The sequence below is a fragment of the Pundamilia nyererei genome, unplaced genomic scaffold (genome assembly GCF_000239375.1).
Source record: "Pundamilia nyererei isolate P.nyererei 1_Seehausen unplaced genomic scaffold, PunNye1.0 scaffold00013, whole genome shotgun sequence".
NCBI classification, from domain to species: Eukaryota; Metazoa; Chordata; class Actinopteri; order Cichliformes; family Cichlidae; genus Pundamilia; species Pundamilia nyererei.
This window is the reverse complement of record NW_005187414.1, coordinates 5,900,236-5,915,664: the sequence shown is the minus strand read 5'-3', so window position 1 is coordinate 5,915,664 and position 15,429 is coordinate 5,900,236. Positions and strand designations below refer to the sequence as shown.

Here is a 15,429-nt window from a genome sequence, read left to right as displayed (position 1 = left end):
CCCCCCCTCTGTCAGTTTTTGAAGAAGAAAAAGATTAAGAATGAAATTTCATTCTTGGTCCATGGTGATAAACACAGGAGGAGGAGGAGGAAGCCCTCAGGCTTTGAGGGAGCCCCAGATGATTAGTCCTACTACAACAGCAACAACAACCAACACTATCAATATAATGCAAATCTTCTTCCGGGAGCTTTGCTAGAAGAAAATAAGCAGAAGGAATTTAATGTTTTTGAATTTTCTTTCCTTTATGATCTAACTAATAAGTTGATTAAATGATGTAGAGTCATGCACACATTCTGCTTTACAGAAACAGGCTCTAACAACCAGTCTTGCTTTACTAATCCAAGTTAAAATCTCATTTTTCTAGCATTTATTACAGCTCATCTGTCTTTTCATACTCCTGTTCCTCACCACTTCTGTCATATCATACATTAAGATATCTCTGTCACATTACCTGGTGGCCTGCAGCTCGGGCCAGCTGGTGCACCCCTTTCTGGATATTGGTCTCGGTATTCTCCACGTTGGCTTCTATGCTATCTGCAGGAAACAAAACAAAATACATAATTTACTTGCGGTAAGAGTAGAAACTGCACAATCCTGCTCACTGAGCCGTAAACTGTCAATGTGAAGCTGTTACACCTGTCAGCATTAACTTACTGAAAGATTCTTACCTATCATGTCTCCTTGCTCGTGGACCATCATACCCAGGTCCTTGAAGATGTCATTTATGTCTACGATGTCAGACTAAAAATCAAGAGAGCCGGTCCATATTCAAGAGGCACTTACAGTATGTTTGTGACTTTGTGTTTGTGGAATTTTCTTTGCACAGATATTAGGTGTTGAAATTTGATCTCTACCTCCAGCTGCCTTAGAGCTGATTCTCTCTCCTGGATCAGTCTCAGATCTTCTTCAGTGACAGCGTCAGCCTGAACCTGTATCTGGGAATCACTGCATACAGATGCAACGAGAGTAGTTAAAACATTATTTACTATAATAATAAAAAGCAGAAAGAATAATACTGTTCAGAAACAGTGGGCTTACCTCGGTATAGGAGGAACATTTCGAAAGCTGTCTTCAGGCTGACCACCCTGCTAGAAGTTAATTGAACACATTTAAGTCTTATTGTTGCAAATCTGCAGAGGTCCTTCTATTCCTGATTATGGGTATAGCAATGATTCAGTAAGTACAGAATGTCCTTTGCTGCAATATATAAGTAAAAGAAAAAGAATTATTCAGTATTTGCAGAACACTTCGTTGTTAAAATATATGCATGGCAAAGTTGAATAAATTCACCTTGCAGCTTTATTTACTGTGCAAAAATAAATTATTAAACATAGCAGCAGTAACACGCTGTTCCTACTTATCAGCAGCATAGCAGATAAAAAAAATAAAAAAAAAACTTTGAGTGAAGCGAGATAAGCAAGAGTGAGGTACGGGAACACAGCTGTGAGTGGGTCCAATCATGGGAATCTGTGACTACAACAATCACAATTAAAGATACTTTTTGATTCACAACCATGTGACAGCTTCATGTGAAACTACTTCTGAACTGACGCCTGCGGTTGCAACAATTTTAAGAGAGGAGTGAAACTGTAACCAGCTGTGACTATTTCAAGCAAGCACTGTGGTGGAATACAGTGCAATAACAATTTTATGTGGATTTTTGTAAAAATAAAAAAGTAGACATTTCTCAGCAGAAGCCGACATACTGATGAGAGAAACCCAACAAGGTTTGTGAACGAGCACTTTGTGACAGTGGGGAGAGAAAGATAACCCCCTTAACATGCAGCAGAACTACACTCGGCGATGGTGACCATCTGCCTCGGCAGGCTGGGGAGAGGGGAAGCAGAGAGTGAAAACAGTAAGAAACACGAAAGTGAGAACAAACACTAGTGAAATCTGCTGCTGAAAGGAAAAAGGCAGTGAGCCTTGATGTACAGCACCTACTTGTTTTGCTGGATTGTTAGTGCAAAGCTTAAACAAGCTATGGTTTTCTATGGTTTCAAGAATGTCTAATTTTCAAGTCTCTACTCTTCTGTAGGTTTTCAATAGGATACCAAACATATTCTCCTCTGCTATCCATCACAAGCACTTATGCTGACAAAAATCGCCTGTATGTGTCGTCCAGTTTATGGCTAAGCAGAAAAACACAACACTTCTTAAACAGCACTTCACACGCATGTCAAAAGACCTGAATTCCATCTAAATCTACGCAATGATGTAATATATGTGTTTACATTTATAGCAGTGGCTTCACCCCACTCTCATACTCCCATACAGTACCTATTTTATAACTGTCGTTTAATGCTCTACCCAACAACTTGGTGATCTGATGACAGGCAGTTACTTACAGACAGTCTGGAGCTGGCTCTGACTCTGGCCACAAACTCCTTCTCTTTGCTGGCGGCATCTCGCTGCGACTTTTGAAAGCTGTTCAGAGCAGCGGAGAAGTCGTTCAGCAGGCGCTCTCTCTGTATCTTTCTCTGACGCTAAAGTAAACACAAAAATATTGTAAACAGATGAACAAATGGACTTGTCAGAACTATGGTCTGTAGTTAATCAGTCTGGTATGGTACCACAGATTCTACAGAAAAGATTGATTACAATGCTCATTGGTCAGTGGACTGCTATTTTGAACATTTAGATGTTGCCATGGTTTCTGTGGAACTACAAGTAACCACTTTGAATGAAAGAGTGAAGCGCTATGATGTGATATATAAATAACAATTATAGCTAAGAAGAAGTCAAAAGCATTTTTGTTTCAATCTGTCAACACATTTATTTCTGCAGTGAAGCTGTGAAGTTGGGCATTTAACATGGCAGTCTATGAAGACTGACTCAATTTTGTAACCAGGCCCCAGGGACATGTGAGGAACTACAGCCTTTGTGCCAGTGAGTTTATTTTTTAGACCGAGAGGTTGTTCTTTGTGTTTTGCTTGACTGTGACAAACCTTTTAGATCATGAAGACTTTACAAACTCATTACCTGATCAGGTCCGACTGGGAGTGCAGTAAAAGCTTTCATCAGTCGGTCAGTCTCCTTTGCCAAGTGGTTGCCTTGTTGCTGCTTCTGTTGACTAATGACATTAAAAAATGAATTTGTTAAAGTAGAGAATAGTACTCAGACATTACAAAGACAAAGGATGGTAGGCATAATACTGTGCATAGGTTTAAAAGGAATCAGAAGTAATTTAGAGTATATAAAAAAATTAGCCGGCATTAAACATTGCTGTAATAGTCTAACATTTTCTACGCTTGCACATTTACACTTTCACTAAGATACTTCTGATAACAGCCCAGGTATGTAAATCCAACCAAGCCCCAGTAACTCACATCGTCTGTAGTAGCTGGCTGCTGTCCTGTTCAGTTCCCAGCACAGAGATTGCCCTTTGCAGCTCGGAGGCTGGCAAGAAAGTCACAGAGAAGCATGTTGTTTATTTGTATTGAAGTGTGTCCATGTGTTGGACGCGCTGGCTGACAATAATGTGTTTTTATGTGTGCATTTCTTACTCAGCAGTGTGATCTTCTGGATGTTGGAGCTGATCTGGTTAACCAAAACACTGGGCTCCTCTGGAATCCCAGCCTGGTAGGCCATGATGAAAGCTACGAGGACACACAAGACCACAGGCTTCACTCGACTCGCTCATGAGTTAACAGTGAGATCTAATTAGCGTCTGGAGTCAGCTCACTGTTCTCGTGACTGTCATGTGTAGAAAAAAACAAAAAAAACAAAAAAAAAAAGAGGCTTTCGGGGTGAAAGCATTTGTGTAGATATAGTATAATCATTGTATCTTGCAAATTTCCAAGAAGAGATGTTGCAACTGTGCTTCTATTTATGGCATCTTTGATGCAACGTTTGTGACACCCCCTTACATTTCACCTTCTTTCTACAGGTTTTCATCTTGAAGCAAAGCTCCAGAAATATCTGTTGAGAAGTTCACTACTATCTTTCACTGGGTGCTTCTTAATACTCATGGACTCAGTCCGAGGTTTTATTCTCACACAACACAGTAAAGCCTGCCACACGGCTGGTGTCCTCATTGCTCACAGTGTTTAATAAATTAGAGTTCAGAGCTCTGAGAAGGCAAGTTTATTTCTTTTATACAGGAATACAGTGGACCCACCCCCAAACACTGAGTACAGTGTGTGATTAGTCACAGTAAGCTTAAGCTTCAAGCTAAGAGGAGCAAGGATGGAAGCTGAAATAGTAAAGTGAAGGAGTGGCTTAAATAAATCACTTTATAATATAACTCATGACCTAGAAATGGTTCAGAGGTCCAGCTTCCTTGGAATGTGATACTGTAAACATGAGCAACCTGAAACAATAAAAAATACTGTAACAATAACAAGTTTTATGCTGGTACTTATCCACTAAAAACACTGTGAAACTAATACACTTACATTATTGAGGGATCACACAAATGATCATTACAGCTAAAATGATTTGATATCAATGCTGTGAAATAAAATATTATAAATATGCTGCAGAATTAAAATATTTTCATCTTTTAACCTAAAAAAAAAACAGCTATCAAGGCCAAAAGGAAAGTCCTACAGTCTGATAAAGGTGCTCATATCATACTGTACAACCTGAAGTGAAGGAGTGTTGGGCCGGGAATATTTAGCACAAGCTCCTCATGCAGACTTCCTGACTCAAAAAAGACTGAAACTTAGTATGCAAATAGCCACCTGCTAAGAAACTGTCACAGTGACAGGATATTTCTCGTTTGCTTTAATTAAAAATGAAAGTGTGATTAGGGTTAATTAAACCAACGTGCATGTTCTGTTTCTGTCTCCTTGCCAACAAGGAAAAAATGCGGAAATCACCAGAGTATTTTTTATGCCATCAACATGAACGGATAAACTGCAAATACTTAGTTATGACCTACTTGTGTTTGTTGGGGTTAACGCTGTCCTAATGTTACCTGTACACTGCTCTTTATTTTAACATTAGCGGGTTTAAGAGTCATGAAGTTACAAGGGAAGTCAGTATGAAGATGTTTGTCGCTTTTCGTTGTAAAGCAAAACAAAAAAACTTAAAAATACGAAACAACCTCGTAAAAATACGTTGGTCGTCTAAAACGTTAGTGAAATTGTCAAGAATGACTAAAAGTTTACTTGAGTTGTGTAAAAGTTTGAACTTTACCTTTCTCGTGACTTGTTTCTTGCGTCGTTGTGCTTCCTGATTTTTTCTTTTGGCCACTCCTCCGTCACATGATGTCTGCTGCACTCCCAGCGAGACCGCAGCTGTAAATTAAAGGTGTCAAACGGTAACATAATGCAGGCCAGAAAAGTATAGAAACAAAGACTGTCCTTTTCTTAAAAACAGAGCAACGACGCAGCACAGGTTAAGTGCTTCATGATCTTTCATTCTTAGGTATTTATCGGCTGTAGGCTACCAGGTGAGATGCTGGTTCGTGGGCAGGTGAGGGGTCCAAATCAGTTCCAAAAATGCTAGTTTACACTGGACAACATCAGTGCTTTTAGTTAGTGTAAGAGCCATAAAAAGGATTATAATTCTGTTTAGGTCTTGGGTGTCATATATGATGCTCGGGGCCCAGAATCGGCCTAATAAATTGAATTCACATTGAATTGAATACATTCCTTTTAAATCGTGGGCCAACTTTACAAAAGCCCCTTTCTCTGAACGTAAAGACGTTTAACAGCACAATTAATCCCCTTTTATATAAGAAACAATTAGTGCAATTTCAACCTCACACCTATGCCGTTTTTCTACATGGTAAAGTTGGCTGGTTGGTTTCCACAGTGTGTTTTTTAGCCTGTTTCCTTCCCATCGTTCCCAACCAGTCACTGCAGATGGCCTCCCCTTGTTGAGCCTTGTTCTTCCAGAGGTTTCTTCCTGTTAAATGGAAAGTTTTTTATTCCCACTGTCACAAATTGCTTTCTCATAGAGGGTCATTTGATTGTAGCAGTTTTCTCACAGTTATTGTGGGTTCTTTACCTTAAAATATAAATCTACTTTTGATTTGGCATTAAGTAAAATTTAATTGCACTATGTGTGCAGAAATGTGCACAACAATATAAGTATGAATGTGTAAAGTGTGTCCATGTGCTTCAGTGTGTATGTATGTTACTAGTCTAGTTGATTCATGTAGGGTGTTCACTTCTATGTGCATGAGTTTCCAGTCCAGACTCTGAGTACTGAGCTTTCTGAGGCCTGAAGGAAGAAACTGTTGCACTGACTGGAAGTGAGGGACTAGATGTTCTGGTACATCTTGTGAGGAGAGTAAAAGGTTTGTGTCAGGTGTGTGGGGGATCATACACAATGATGGTGGCTTTGTGAATACAGAGTTTGTGGGAAACGTCCTTGAAGGTGGGGAAAGAAACAGTGGTCCTGCAGCTAACATGGGTCATAACTGATTAACCACAACAAAAACAAACAACTGACAGGTGAAATGAATACATTCATTATCTCTTTGCAATGCAGCGTTTTCATGGAAAACCTTGTATTTTAAAATTCTTGTGAATGTTACTTTTACAGGTGTCTATCCACCAAATATTTCACTAGCACCCTCCAATGGCAGCATCCTCCTATTGCAGGACAGCGCATCTTGCCACTCCACAAAGCTGCTCTGGACACTTAATTTGCATAAATCAAACTCCTCAGATCCCAACCTGAACATTCACGAAGGAGCCAGAATAGATCATCCACGGTGGACACACCAACAAGACCAAAGGGCTCATGTTCATGCATTAATGGGCCAGAACTGAACTGTGTACAAATGATGGATGTAATGTAAATGTGTCTGTCTCTAAAGCGCTTTGGTTCACCTTCTGTGGTTTATATGTGCTAGATTGCCGGTTCGAGCCCCAGCTTGGACAGTCTCGGTCGTTGTGTCCTTGGGCAAGACACTTCACTCGTTGCCTACTGGTGGTGGTCAGAGAGCCCGGTGGCGCCAGTGTCCGGCAGCCTCACCTTTGTCAGTGCGCCCCAGGGTGGCTGTGGCTACAATGTAGCTTGCCATCACCAGTGTGTGAATGTGTGTGTGAATGGGTGGATGACTGGATGTGTAAAGCGCTTTGGGGTCCTTAGGGACTAGTAAAGCGCTATACAAATACAGGCCATTTATACATACATGCCACCATATTGCTGAAAGATATTTCTTTTTAATTTGCTACCCTACTTTACATATAAAATTGGCTTTGCTTTCAGAATAATGCAGAATCTGGATTAAATAGTATTACCTAACAGTTCACTTGCTAACACCACCTCAACTTTTTAAAATTGTAGTTATAATTTGGTTCTTGGTGTTTACTCCATGCAAAGTGTGGTAATTTTACAAAACACATTATGATGTTACATAAAGCTACGAGACATGTTCTGTTTACCAGACGCATCAGGCACATCAAAGTTCACTCAGATTAACCTAATCAATAACAGTCTTAACTTCTGTATCCAGTACAGACTCACTGGAGTATACTGCACTTTGTTAGGTGCAAGGTTGGACTGATTCTTAAGGTGATTCTCTAATCAGCCAATCTCATGGCTGCAACTACATGCATAGACATGTAGACCATATCTAAATGTCCAGGCACATAGTCAAGGCCAAGATAACCTAATGAAGTTCAAACTGAGGATCAGAATGGGGATGAAAGGTTATAGTGGCTTTAAAGGTGTTGGTTGTTGTGGGCTGGTCTGGCTCTTTTAGGAATTTCCCCACTCAGCCATCTCTAGGGTTTACAAAGAAAGGTCCAAAAAAGAGAAAAAAGACTGCTTCAAGATTATAGTAAGGCAACAGTATCTCAAATAACCACTGAACCTTGAAGCAGATGGCCTCCAGCAGCACGCTGGATGCCACTCCTATCAGCCAAGAACATAAAACTAAGGCTATGGTCAGCACCTTGTTGAGTGTGTGACACAAAGAATTAAGGCAGTTCTGATGAGAAAAGGGGGCCCAACCTGGTGCGAGCAAGGTGTAACTAATGAAGTCTTCGGTGAGTGTATGTGAAAGTAAATTTTATGAGTTTTTCCAGATAAAAAGTGTTATCTTTGGCTACTTAAGGGGGTAAAAATCTGTATAATTTTTCCAAGGATTCTTAGAATTTATTTGGGGTTTGTGTTTCCAGATTCAATTTACTGATGGTATCACTGTATCACTATAAAAGTTGTGGATTTGGGTTCATGTAAACAAATCAGCTTGAACGATGAACAGATGTACTTTGCACTGAACTCAGTATTCTATGTTTGGACAAAATTGAGCTCTATGTACTTAAATTCTCTTATCTGTTGGTCAGGGTCCAGTGAGCCATATGTCACATGGACTAATGTGATTGGTGCACATCTGCATGCACTGACTTTGATATTCAGAGAAGTTACAAATGCTGTATTTAAGGGAAAACTCTCAGTCCAGAGTAGCTGCTCTTGACTCTGTCCTTCTCTGCAGACCCAACACCTCAGTCATGCTTCGTTTGCTGGTCCTTGGCCTTGTCCTGGCATGTGCAGTGTCTCTCAGCAGCTCTGCAGTAATTCTAGAAAATGGCGCTCCCATCCTTTGGGCACAAACGGCCAGCCAAGTGACTGAGTTGCCAATGCACGATGGGATTCTGGTTCCAGACCCCTGGAACTACCTTCACCGCATGAGTTTATACCGGCTGATGATAGCTGCTACAGACCCCTTCATGGGATCCATGGGGACAAATGCTACTGACAGTCCGCTGTGGGGACTGCCACTGCAGCTTGGATGGATGTTAACTTCAGGTGAAGTCAAAGTATCATTTCTTTTTTTCTTTTTTTTAAGTCAATAATAATCCTTTCATCACAATTTAACAAACTTTGTAGTACAAAACTGAATAAAGAGCCTCCTAATGCAACTAACAAAGAAACAAGACCACAGCTAATGATCTGTTGTTTTTACAGGGCGTCTCGCTGATCCAACGGGTGCAACAACTTGTGGCCTGGAAGCAGAGCCTTTGTGCATTTCTACCCAGAGTTGGTGGGCCTGTAAGTACAAGAAACAAATGCATAAAAAATAAACACAGGGGGAATACAAATGACCTCTTTATGTTTCTCCAGGTGTGAACTATTTTGCATCTGTACTTCCCTTTCTGTCTGCTGCACAACATGGCTTCATGGGAGCAGGAGCTCAGGTATTATCTTAAACTGAAAATGAAAACTTTGAAAATAAAACAACAACAACAACAACTGCAATAATAATAAGAAGGAGAAGAAGAAGAAGAAGAAGAAGAAGAGGACACTTTTTCATGCCATCACACAAATATTTGCAGTTTAAATAATAATGAATATGACCATTTTGTATTATTTATAATGTATGTTATATAGTGCATATTATCATGTATGTTATTACATTACCAGGTCCAGATGCAGGTGCCTGCAGGAGTACAGGACTATTGTACAACTTATGCTGACTGTAAAGCTAAATACCCTGATGCCATGTCTAAGTGGGATGCTTTTTTTCAGGTATTGAAACACAGATATACACTGGTACATGTACACACAGTTTCTATTCACATCATATTATCCCGCAATTTTAAAGGGGAACTGAACTTGTATTATTTTGCCCTTAGCAGAAAACATTACATTTTAAAAAGTCAGGGCCATGTGCCATTATAGTTCAAAACAGGTCTGTGTTCCCTGAATGCACCAGCTTTATGAAGCAACAAAGCTACATGTACTCCTTTAATTGTTCATATTGTTTTAAGGGTCTGAAGACTACTAGTGAATCTCTTCTGCCTGATGATGTGAAGAAAGACACTATCCTTGGTGTCTACTGGGACGCCCTAATGGCTTCAACCTATGCCTCTGCAGCATGTAATCCCAGGTAATTTCTTTTACTTTTACTGTAACCATGTTGCTTATTAATTGTAGACTATATCATTTTCATTTTTTATTCTACTGCTGTAACACAACATCCCTTGTTAGATCAATAAAGTATCTATTTTTATCTATCATAAAATCTATCATTTTAATGCATTTCATTAGTAAACATTTACACATACCCTCCTCCCCCAGTCACCCATCCTGTTTTTACATATTACAAATCATGTACACACACATTCATACATGACAATGACATTGACTAAATCTACTTCATCTTTTTTTTTCTGGCAGTCTTGTTAGTTTTAGCAGTGTCGGTACTCTTTCCTGCACAAATTTTAACATCAATGCCCTTATTGACAATACTAATGATGCTGGAAAAAGTATTAAAGCAAAAGTGATCACTATCCTTATTATTTATAAATGTTTATAAACAAAAAATTTTTTTGTCCACTGAACTATTTTTGGTAGTTCAGTGCACACCAAAACTACCAAGGACGAGGCCTTGCTGTTTTTCCCTGCAAGTGGTCAAAAAAGCCAAACATTTATCTCAAATTTCAGCTCTCTTAATCTCAGCTTCTGTGTTCTCGCTTCTCCTACAGGCAGAGCCACTATTCCTCTTTAGAAGTATCATTTGCTCACAGCTGGCTGAACTCAGCAGAATATGTAGCAGCAGCTCGATTCCAGACCAACATGGAAAAAGCAGTGCTTTTCCTAACCCCTCTGCCAAGTCGGATTTTACAGGTACATATCTTCAACCTTTTCCATCTGTTTATTTTACACATCACTTCTTTTTTTCTGAAACACACAAAGTGAGAGAAGGCTTTTGTCCATTCTCCGTTCTGTCTTATCATTTTAGGAGGGCGACAGCGCCCCTAACATTGCTGATCTGACTGCAGAGGAGAACCACACACTGTATATCTTCAGCTGGATGAAGACTATTGACAGTCTGCTTGGTAGGACACACACACACGCACACAAGCAAACACAAAATATTATTGCTAAGATTTTATTTTAAGTTATGCTCATGATGATGATCTACCAGGTGGGACATTGGTGCGTCTGTGGAAAGGTGCCATGTGTTCAGTAAACACAAGGCAAAAAGGTGCACAGGTGCTGGAGCAGCTCCTCCTGAATCCCAGCTTTGCTACAAGCACTTTCCTGTCCATCATCTCTGAGATGACTACAAGCTGCTGAGTCAAACACACAAGATAAATACATGACGGTATTATTTTTTTCTCCTGAAATTATTTTTTTTCTCCTGTTTAATGGACATTTTTGTCCATTAAACAAAGTTGTTTTGTCACTGGCTTTTAAGGTCAACTTGTTGCACTTATCTGTGGTGTATACCTGGCAGTACATTAAAGTAATTTCTTGGCTCCAGTTCAACTAGTGTTCTAAAATGTGTCTCACAGATTTTTAGTTTTTTTTAGTTTTTTTTCCACAAATAATCATTTTCCAGCAATATGTTTCCACTGCAGTACAGCTACTTCTACTACTTAATTAAGGATATGATTAAAAAAAAAAAAAGCTCTGCTAGATGGGTTTATAGTTTAGCTCGAGCATGATCGCACGATCTGATCTCATGATCTCAATTAAAACAAATTCTCAATGATTTTGACCTATGCCTAAATCTAAAGAAATAAGTGTTCCATGAATTCAACAATGAGTAGTCTACTGCAGCGTAAATCCAGAGTTCAACTCCAGACCAATACTGGTACCTAGTGGTAAAAAAATGTAAAGTAAGACTACCAAGTAAGATTTCTAGCAATGACTATACGGATCTATAATATATGACTATCTATCTATATAATATAATCATTGATGAGAGTGGAAAGTGCTTTCATAAGGTGAGCATTCATTTGATACTACTGGAAAATGAGTTTATTCTTCTGTCACTGCTCACCGTAGAGTATTCATACACAGAGGGTGAGAGACAGGAAAGCAGCAGTATGTGATGGGGAGGACATGTTCATATTAGACACAGTCATCTTGGCTAGTACTTCAATGTCTAATTGTCAGTTTATGTAAAACAGTTCACTGGAATGAGAGAGTATTCCCACAGGAGAAATTGGAAACATGTCTGCTACTGACCGGGCTATTTTCATTATATGCTTAATATACAAGCAAACAAGAATCAAGCTCTTTATTTTAACACAATAATGAAACATTTATTTTAACAAAACATCACACATTTGGATCACTGTAGTTGATGGCATCACCCCCTCTTCCCCACCCAAAAACACCGTACATGACATTTGTGTAAGGAAGACGCAAATGATATTGAAAACTCACCAGAGAGAAGCACAGTGAAACCCTCAGTGTGTTAATAATGTGTCTATGCTACCTCATGATTGTCAGTGGAAACGTGTTATCAAATACAAACACATAATAACACAAAACACAAATGCAAAATGTGATATCCTGTCAGGAGAAGCACACTATGTGTACTTTGAAGATCATTTTCTCTTTTTCTCATTTCTTCTCTTGAGGTGTTTCGTTTTTGAGAGTCAACTTTTTTTCATAATATAAACAGTTTTCACAGATTTTAGTGCTCAGTCTAACATGGAACCAAGTAAACATTAACCTTATTCACACAGCTGTACAAATGCAGCACTCCCAGAATATATTCTGTTTTTAACTGCATACAAAACACAGGACACAACAGTATATGCTGCTTCCTTGAGAGATAATAATGTATGAAGGTTTCATTGTAAACACGTTGCATTGGAAAATTTACACGAGTGGTTCCCAAACTGTTGGAAAGGCCCTCTATATGAATGTTCATTTTGAAAGATGTCTTCACCCAAATGAAAGAGCATGCTGCCAAAGCAACAGGTGATGGTATAAACATGACCTTATAGAAATGTTAGACAATATGGAGCCTAAAAAAACTAGCAGAAAACAAAGTCTGATATAAAAAAAAAAAGATGATAAGAGTGGACAAAATCTGGAAAAAAAACTAAGAAACGTGACTTTTTGAAAATCTTCACCCTGGACGAAGCTCCCATTTTCAGTGCCTTGGACGAAAGGTCAAAATGCATAGAAAATGCTATGTTTATCAAAATACCTGTGTATGTATGGGTAGTGTAGAGTGAAACAATAAAAGCTGAACATTTTTCAAAAAATAAAGGCTGTTCCATCAAAGCTTAGAAAGAGCAACTACTTACTGCTGACCAGTCCACAGCATTGGACTTGTAAGCACTTAACCGGACAGGCAACACTGAAAGACTTGAGTATAATAAGAAATGGATTGGATTGCTGTCTGATGAAGAGTTATAATCAATCTCCAATTAAAGATATGATGTATGGTTAGAGGCTAAAATCACAATGCTAGTTATTGAACCACAGAAATCATTTTTAATTAAGCGTTGCTCCTAAATAGAAGATGTTCATTATTGTCATTAGTAACATATCCATTTACCTTCTATGTCAAAATGAATTGATAGCTTAGCTTCAGTGTTTTAGTTGTGGCTTTGTAGGCATGATGGTATTGATTAAACCCTTTTTTGGTGTTTTTTCTTTTAAAATGAGTCGGCTGAATAGCTTAAAACGTTCAATCAGCTCATGGAGTTAGCATGAAATAGCTGGCTAGCAGCAGCTGCTAGTGAAGTTATTTTTTCAGACAAAAACCATATTCAGCAAAAGTGTAGGAAAATAAATTGTTTAAACTGTGATATGTGAATCTACCACTGCAAGCGTTCCCTTCAAATTAACTATAAAAAACAGAAGGATTAATAAGGAATTGTTTGAAGAACAAAAGTGCGCTATGATGCTAGCAAGGCTAATGATATTCAGGTTAATGTCAAAATTTACTGAGAAGAAAACCTGTAGCTCTGGCTCATTGACATGTCAGTCAAATAAAGTATGAAGTTGTATTCTTAGCTCACTGAAGACGTAAAATTTTATTTTTAATGAGAAATTTCAGGTATTTATTTAATAAAATGCAATCAGTCTATAATTTGGCTGGGAAGTAGGTGATAGAAAAGGTTTGGGAACCACAGATTTACAGATGAAATTTAGATGAATAATTTTTTAATTCTACTTTTTAAAGTATTTCACCATTAGTAAGGTGTCCTACTGAGCACCACAGTATCCTGGTAACTGAACGAATACAGAAAAACAGACGTGGCTATAAAGTCACTACGCTCCAAAGGGAATGATAGTGGAGGCTGTTTTATCGCCCCATTTCCTCTTAACGCAGGATATAAATTTCACCAAGCTTGACAAAACCTGTGAAAGATGGCATAACTAATACTGAGTCTGTCCAGATGTAAAGTGGGAATGTCACTGTAAAGTCTAAACATAGCAGAGGAGTAGAGCTGGAAGGAGAAATCTAAACAAACATTAGTCAAACTCACTCAAGGTTCCCCCACTGGAGAACTTAAGCTACAAGGGAAGGAAGTGATGCAGCTTCAGCAAATACTTTAGGAGAAACACCTTCCAAATCATACTCAAATAAATCCAAATCAGGGGGGAAAACATGCAGAAATGCAGTTAAAATAAACGTGTACTTCACATGCACATGTTCTACACCGTATTGGCCATTATCAATCTTGCTTTGGCTTTTTGCTGTCTGCTGAGAGGTGAGGTAGAGAAACGAGGGAACAGCAGATCTGCTGTTAGCTGACTTACGCTTAAGATGGCGTATGGCATTTGCATCTGTGAGTGTTGCTTGGCTTTATGAGAGGTAGAGGATCTCTGAGCCTCACACGGGAAACTAAGCCCTGAGCCTGCTAATGCACCGGAGTGTGTATCTGTGGGTATTGTGTGTGTGTGTGTGTGCGTGTGTGTGTGTGTGTGTGTGTGTGTGTGTGTGTTGGGTTGTATCTGGGAGAAAGTATATGTCAAACAGTAAGTGCATCTGTACAAATATATATATATTGTGTTTACATGTGCTTTAAAAAATGTCCAGGGTGTCCTTTATGCTTCTCCATAGGCTGAGGCCTTGTCTTTTAACAAGTCCAAACACAAGTGACAGCTCCAGCTTCCTGTAAAGAGAGGAGAGAAGGAAAGGTTGAAATCTTTTCCATATATAGACTTTGCCTGTAGCAGCTTTCAAACATATAATATAATAATATAGCACCACTGATGTACACTAAAAGCTGTCAGAGTGGCTTTCGGCTGCGGTACCTTCAGGAGGCTGGGTCATCGGTGGCTTCAGGCAGTACATGTGGTATCCTCTGTCACAGTCATCGCAGAACAGCAGCTGGTCCTGCATGAACACACAGTCACTGTCATTATTTTATACAATACATTATAAAACAGGGGCTTGCTGGTTGCACATTGCATATAAAATTAAAATCTTAATTAATTTTTACAGACTTTCAAATTTTTTTGCGTACTTGGCTCCATATAATTCTATATCTACACACAGATAATTTCATATGTATTATTTCTCTGATAGGCTGCACACAAGCTGGTGAAAGGTCATTCCATAGCTTCACAGCCAATTCAAAGTGAGAGCCGACATTTCTGGAGACACAAAGGTTGGCACAAGGTTTTCCTCTGTGATACATACATCATTTTCCGAGGTGCCACAGAGGCTGCAGGACTTGCACTCGATGCACTGCCACTGGTATGTCCTGACGGCCTGCATCATGTTCTCAGTGAACTGCAGACATGTCGGATGACCTG

General features: G+C 39.1%; 3 protein-coding genes across 5 annotated transcripts in view; 1 reads left to right on the top strand and 2 right to left on the bottom strand.

The window, feature by feature from the left end:
- stx7l (syntaxin 7-like) lies at positions 1-5,228 on the bottom strand. Its single transcript, XM_005725016.2, has 10 exons — positions 5,143-5,228; positions 3,507-3,599; positions 3,330-3,399; positions 2,983-3,073; positions 2,349-2,486; positions 1,039-1,088; positions 855-945; positions 669-741; positions 452-534; positions 1-192 (listed from the first exon to the last, which is right to left on the bottom strand). Exons 2-10 carry the CDS (start codon positions 3,589-3,591, stop codon positions 97-99), a joined length of 777 nt encoding a protein of 258 aa, XP_005725073.1. The 5' UTR covers positions 3,592-3,599; positions 5,143-5,228; the 3' UTR covers positions 1-96.
- A 42-nt stretch (positions 5,229-5,270) lies between these two features.
- leg1.1 (liver-enriched gene 1, tandem duplicate 1) lies at positions 5,271-11,169 on the top strand. Of its 2 annotated transcripts, none has more exons than XM_005725015.1 (9): positions 5,271-5,398; positions 8,402-8,715; positions 8,875-8,958; positions 9,031-9,104; positions 9,331-9,435; positions 9,678-9,796; positions 10,395-10,536; positions 10,652-10,748; positions 10,838-11,169. In XM_005725015.1, exons 2-9 carry the CDS (start codon positions 8,418-8,420, stop codon positions 10,987-10,989), a joined length of 1,071 nt encoding a protein of 356 aa, XP_005725072.1. In that variant the 5' UTR covers positions 5,271-5,398; positions 8,402-8,417; the 3' UTR covers positions 10,990-11,169. The 2 variants fall into 2 exon arrangements, with proteins under 2 accessions (XP_005725072.1, XP_005725071.1); XM_005725014.1 differs by lacking the exon at positions 5,271-5,398 and adding an exon at positions 7,883-7,952.
- Positions 11,170-11,953: 784 nt separating this feature from the next.
- dpf3 (double PHD fingers 3) overlaps positions 11,954-15,429 on the bottom strand; it is a 26,307-nt gene continuing 22,831 nt past the window's right edge. For both annotated transcript variants that reach the window (XM_005725011.1, XM_005725012.1), the window contains 3 exons: positions 15,314-15,426; positions 14,926-15,007; positions 11,954-14,783 (listed from right to left, as the gene is read on the bottom strand). In XM_005725011.1, the coding sequence (XP_005725068.1) occupies positions 14,716-14,783; positions 14,926-15,007; positions 15,314-15,426 (263 nt within the window). In that variant the 3' untranslated portion in view covers positions 11,954-14,715. The remainder of the gene's footprint in view (positions 14,784-14,925; positions 15,008-15,313; positions 15,427-15,429) is intronic.

Bases quoted from the DNA above. Each gene is read 5' to 3' on its own strand.
- leg1.1 (XM_005725015.1), top strand. From the start codon at position 8,418: ATGCTTCGTTTGCTGGTCCTTGGCCTTGTCCTGGCATGTGCAGTGTCT. The intron at 8,716-8,874 runs GTGAAGTCAAAG...TTGTTTTTACAG, and splicing joins TGGATGGATGTTAACTTCAG to GGCGTCTCGCTGATCCAACG. The intron at 8,959-9,030 runs GTAAGTACAAGA...ATGTTTCTCCAG, and splicing joins TACCCAGAGTTGGTGGGCCT to GTGTGAACTATTTTGCATCT.
- stx7l (XM_005725016.2), bottom strand. From the start codon at position 3,591: ATGGCCTACCAGGCTGGGATTCCAGAGGAGCCCAGTGTTTTGGTTAAC. The intron at 2,487-2,982 runs GTAATGAGTTTG...TGTTTACTTTAG, and splicing joins TCCCAGTCGGACCTGATCAG to CGTCAGAGAAAGATACAGAG. The intron at 1,089-2,348 runs GTAAGTAACTGC...ATTAACTTCTAG, and splicing joins GAGCCAGCTCCAGACTGTCT to CAGGGTGGTCAGCCTGAAGA.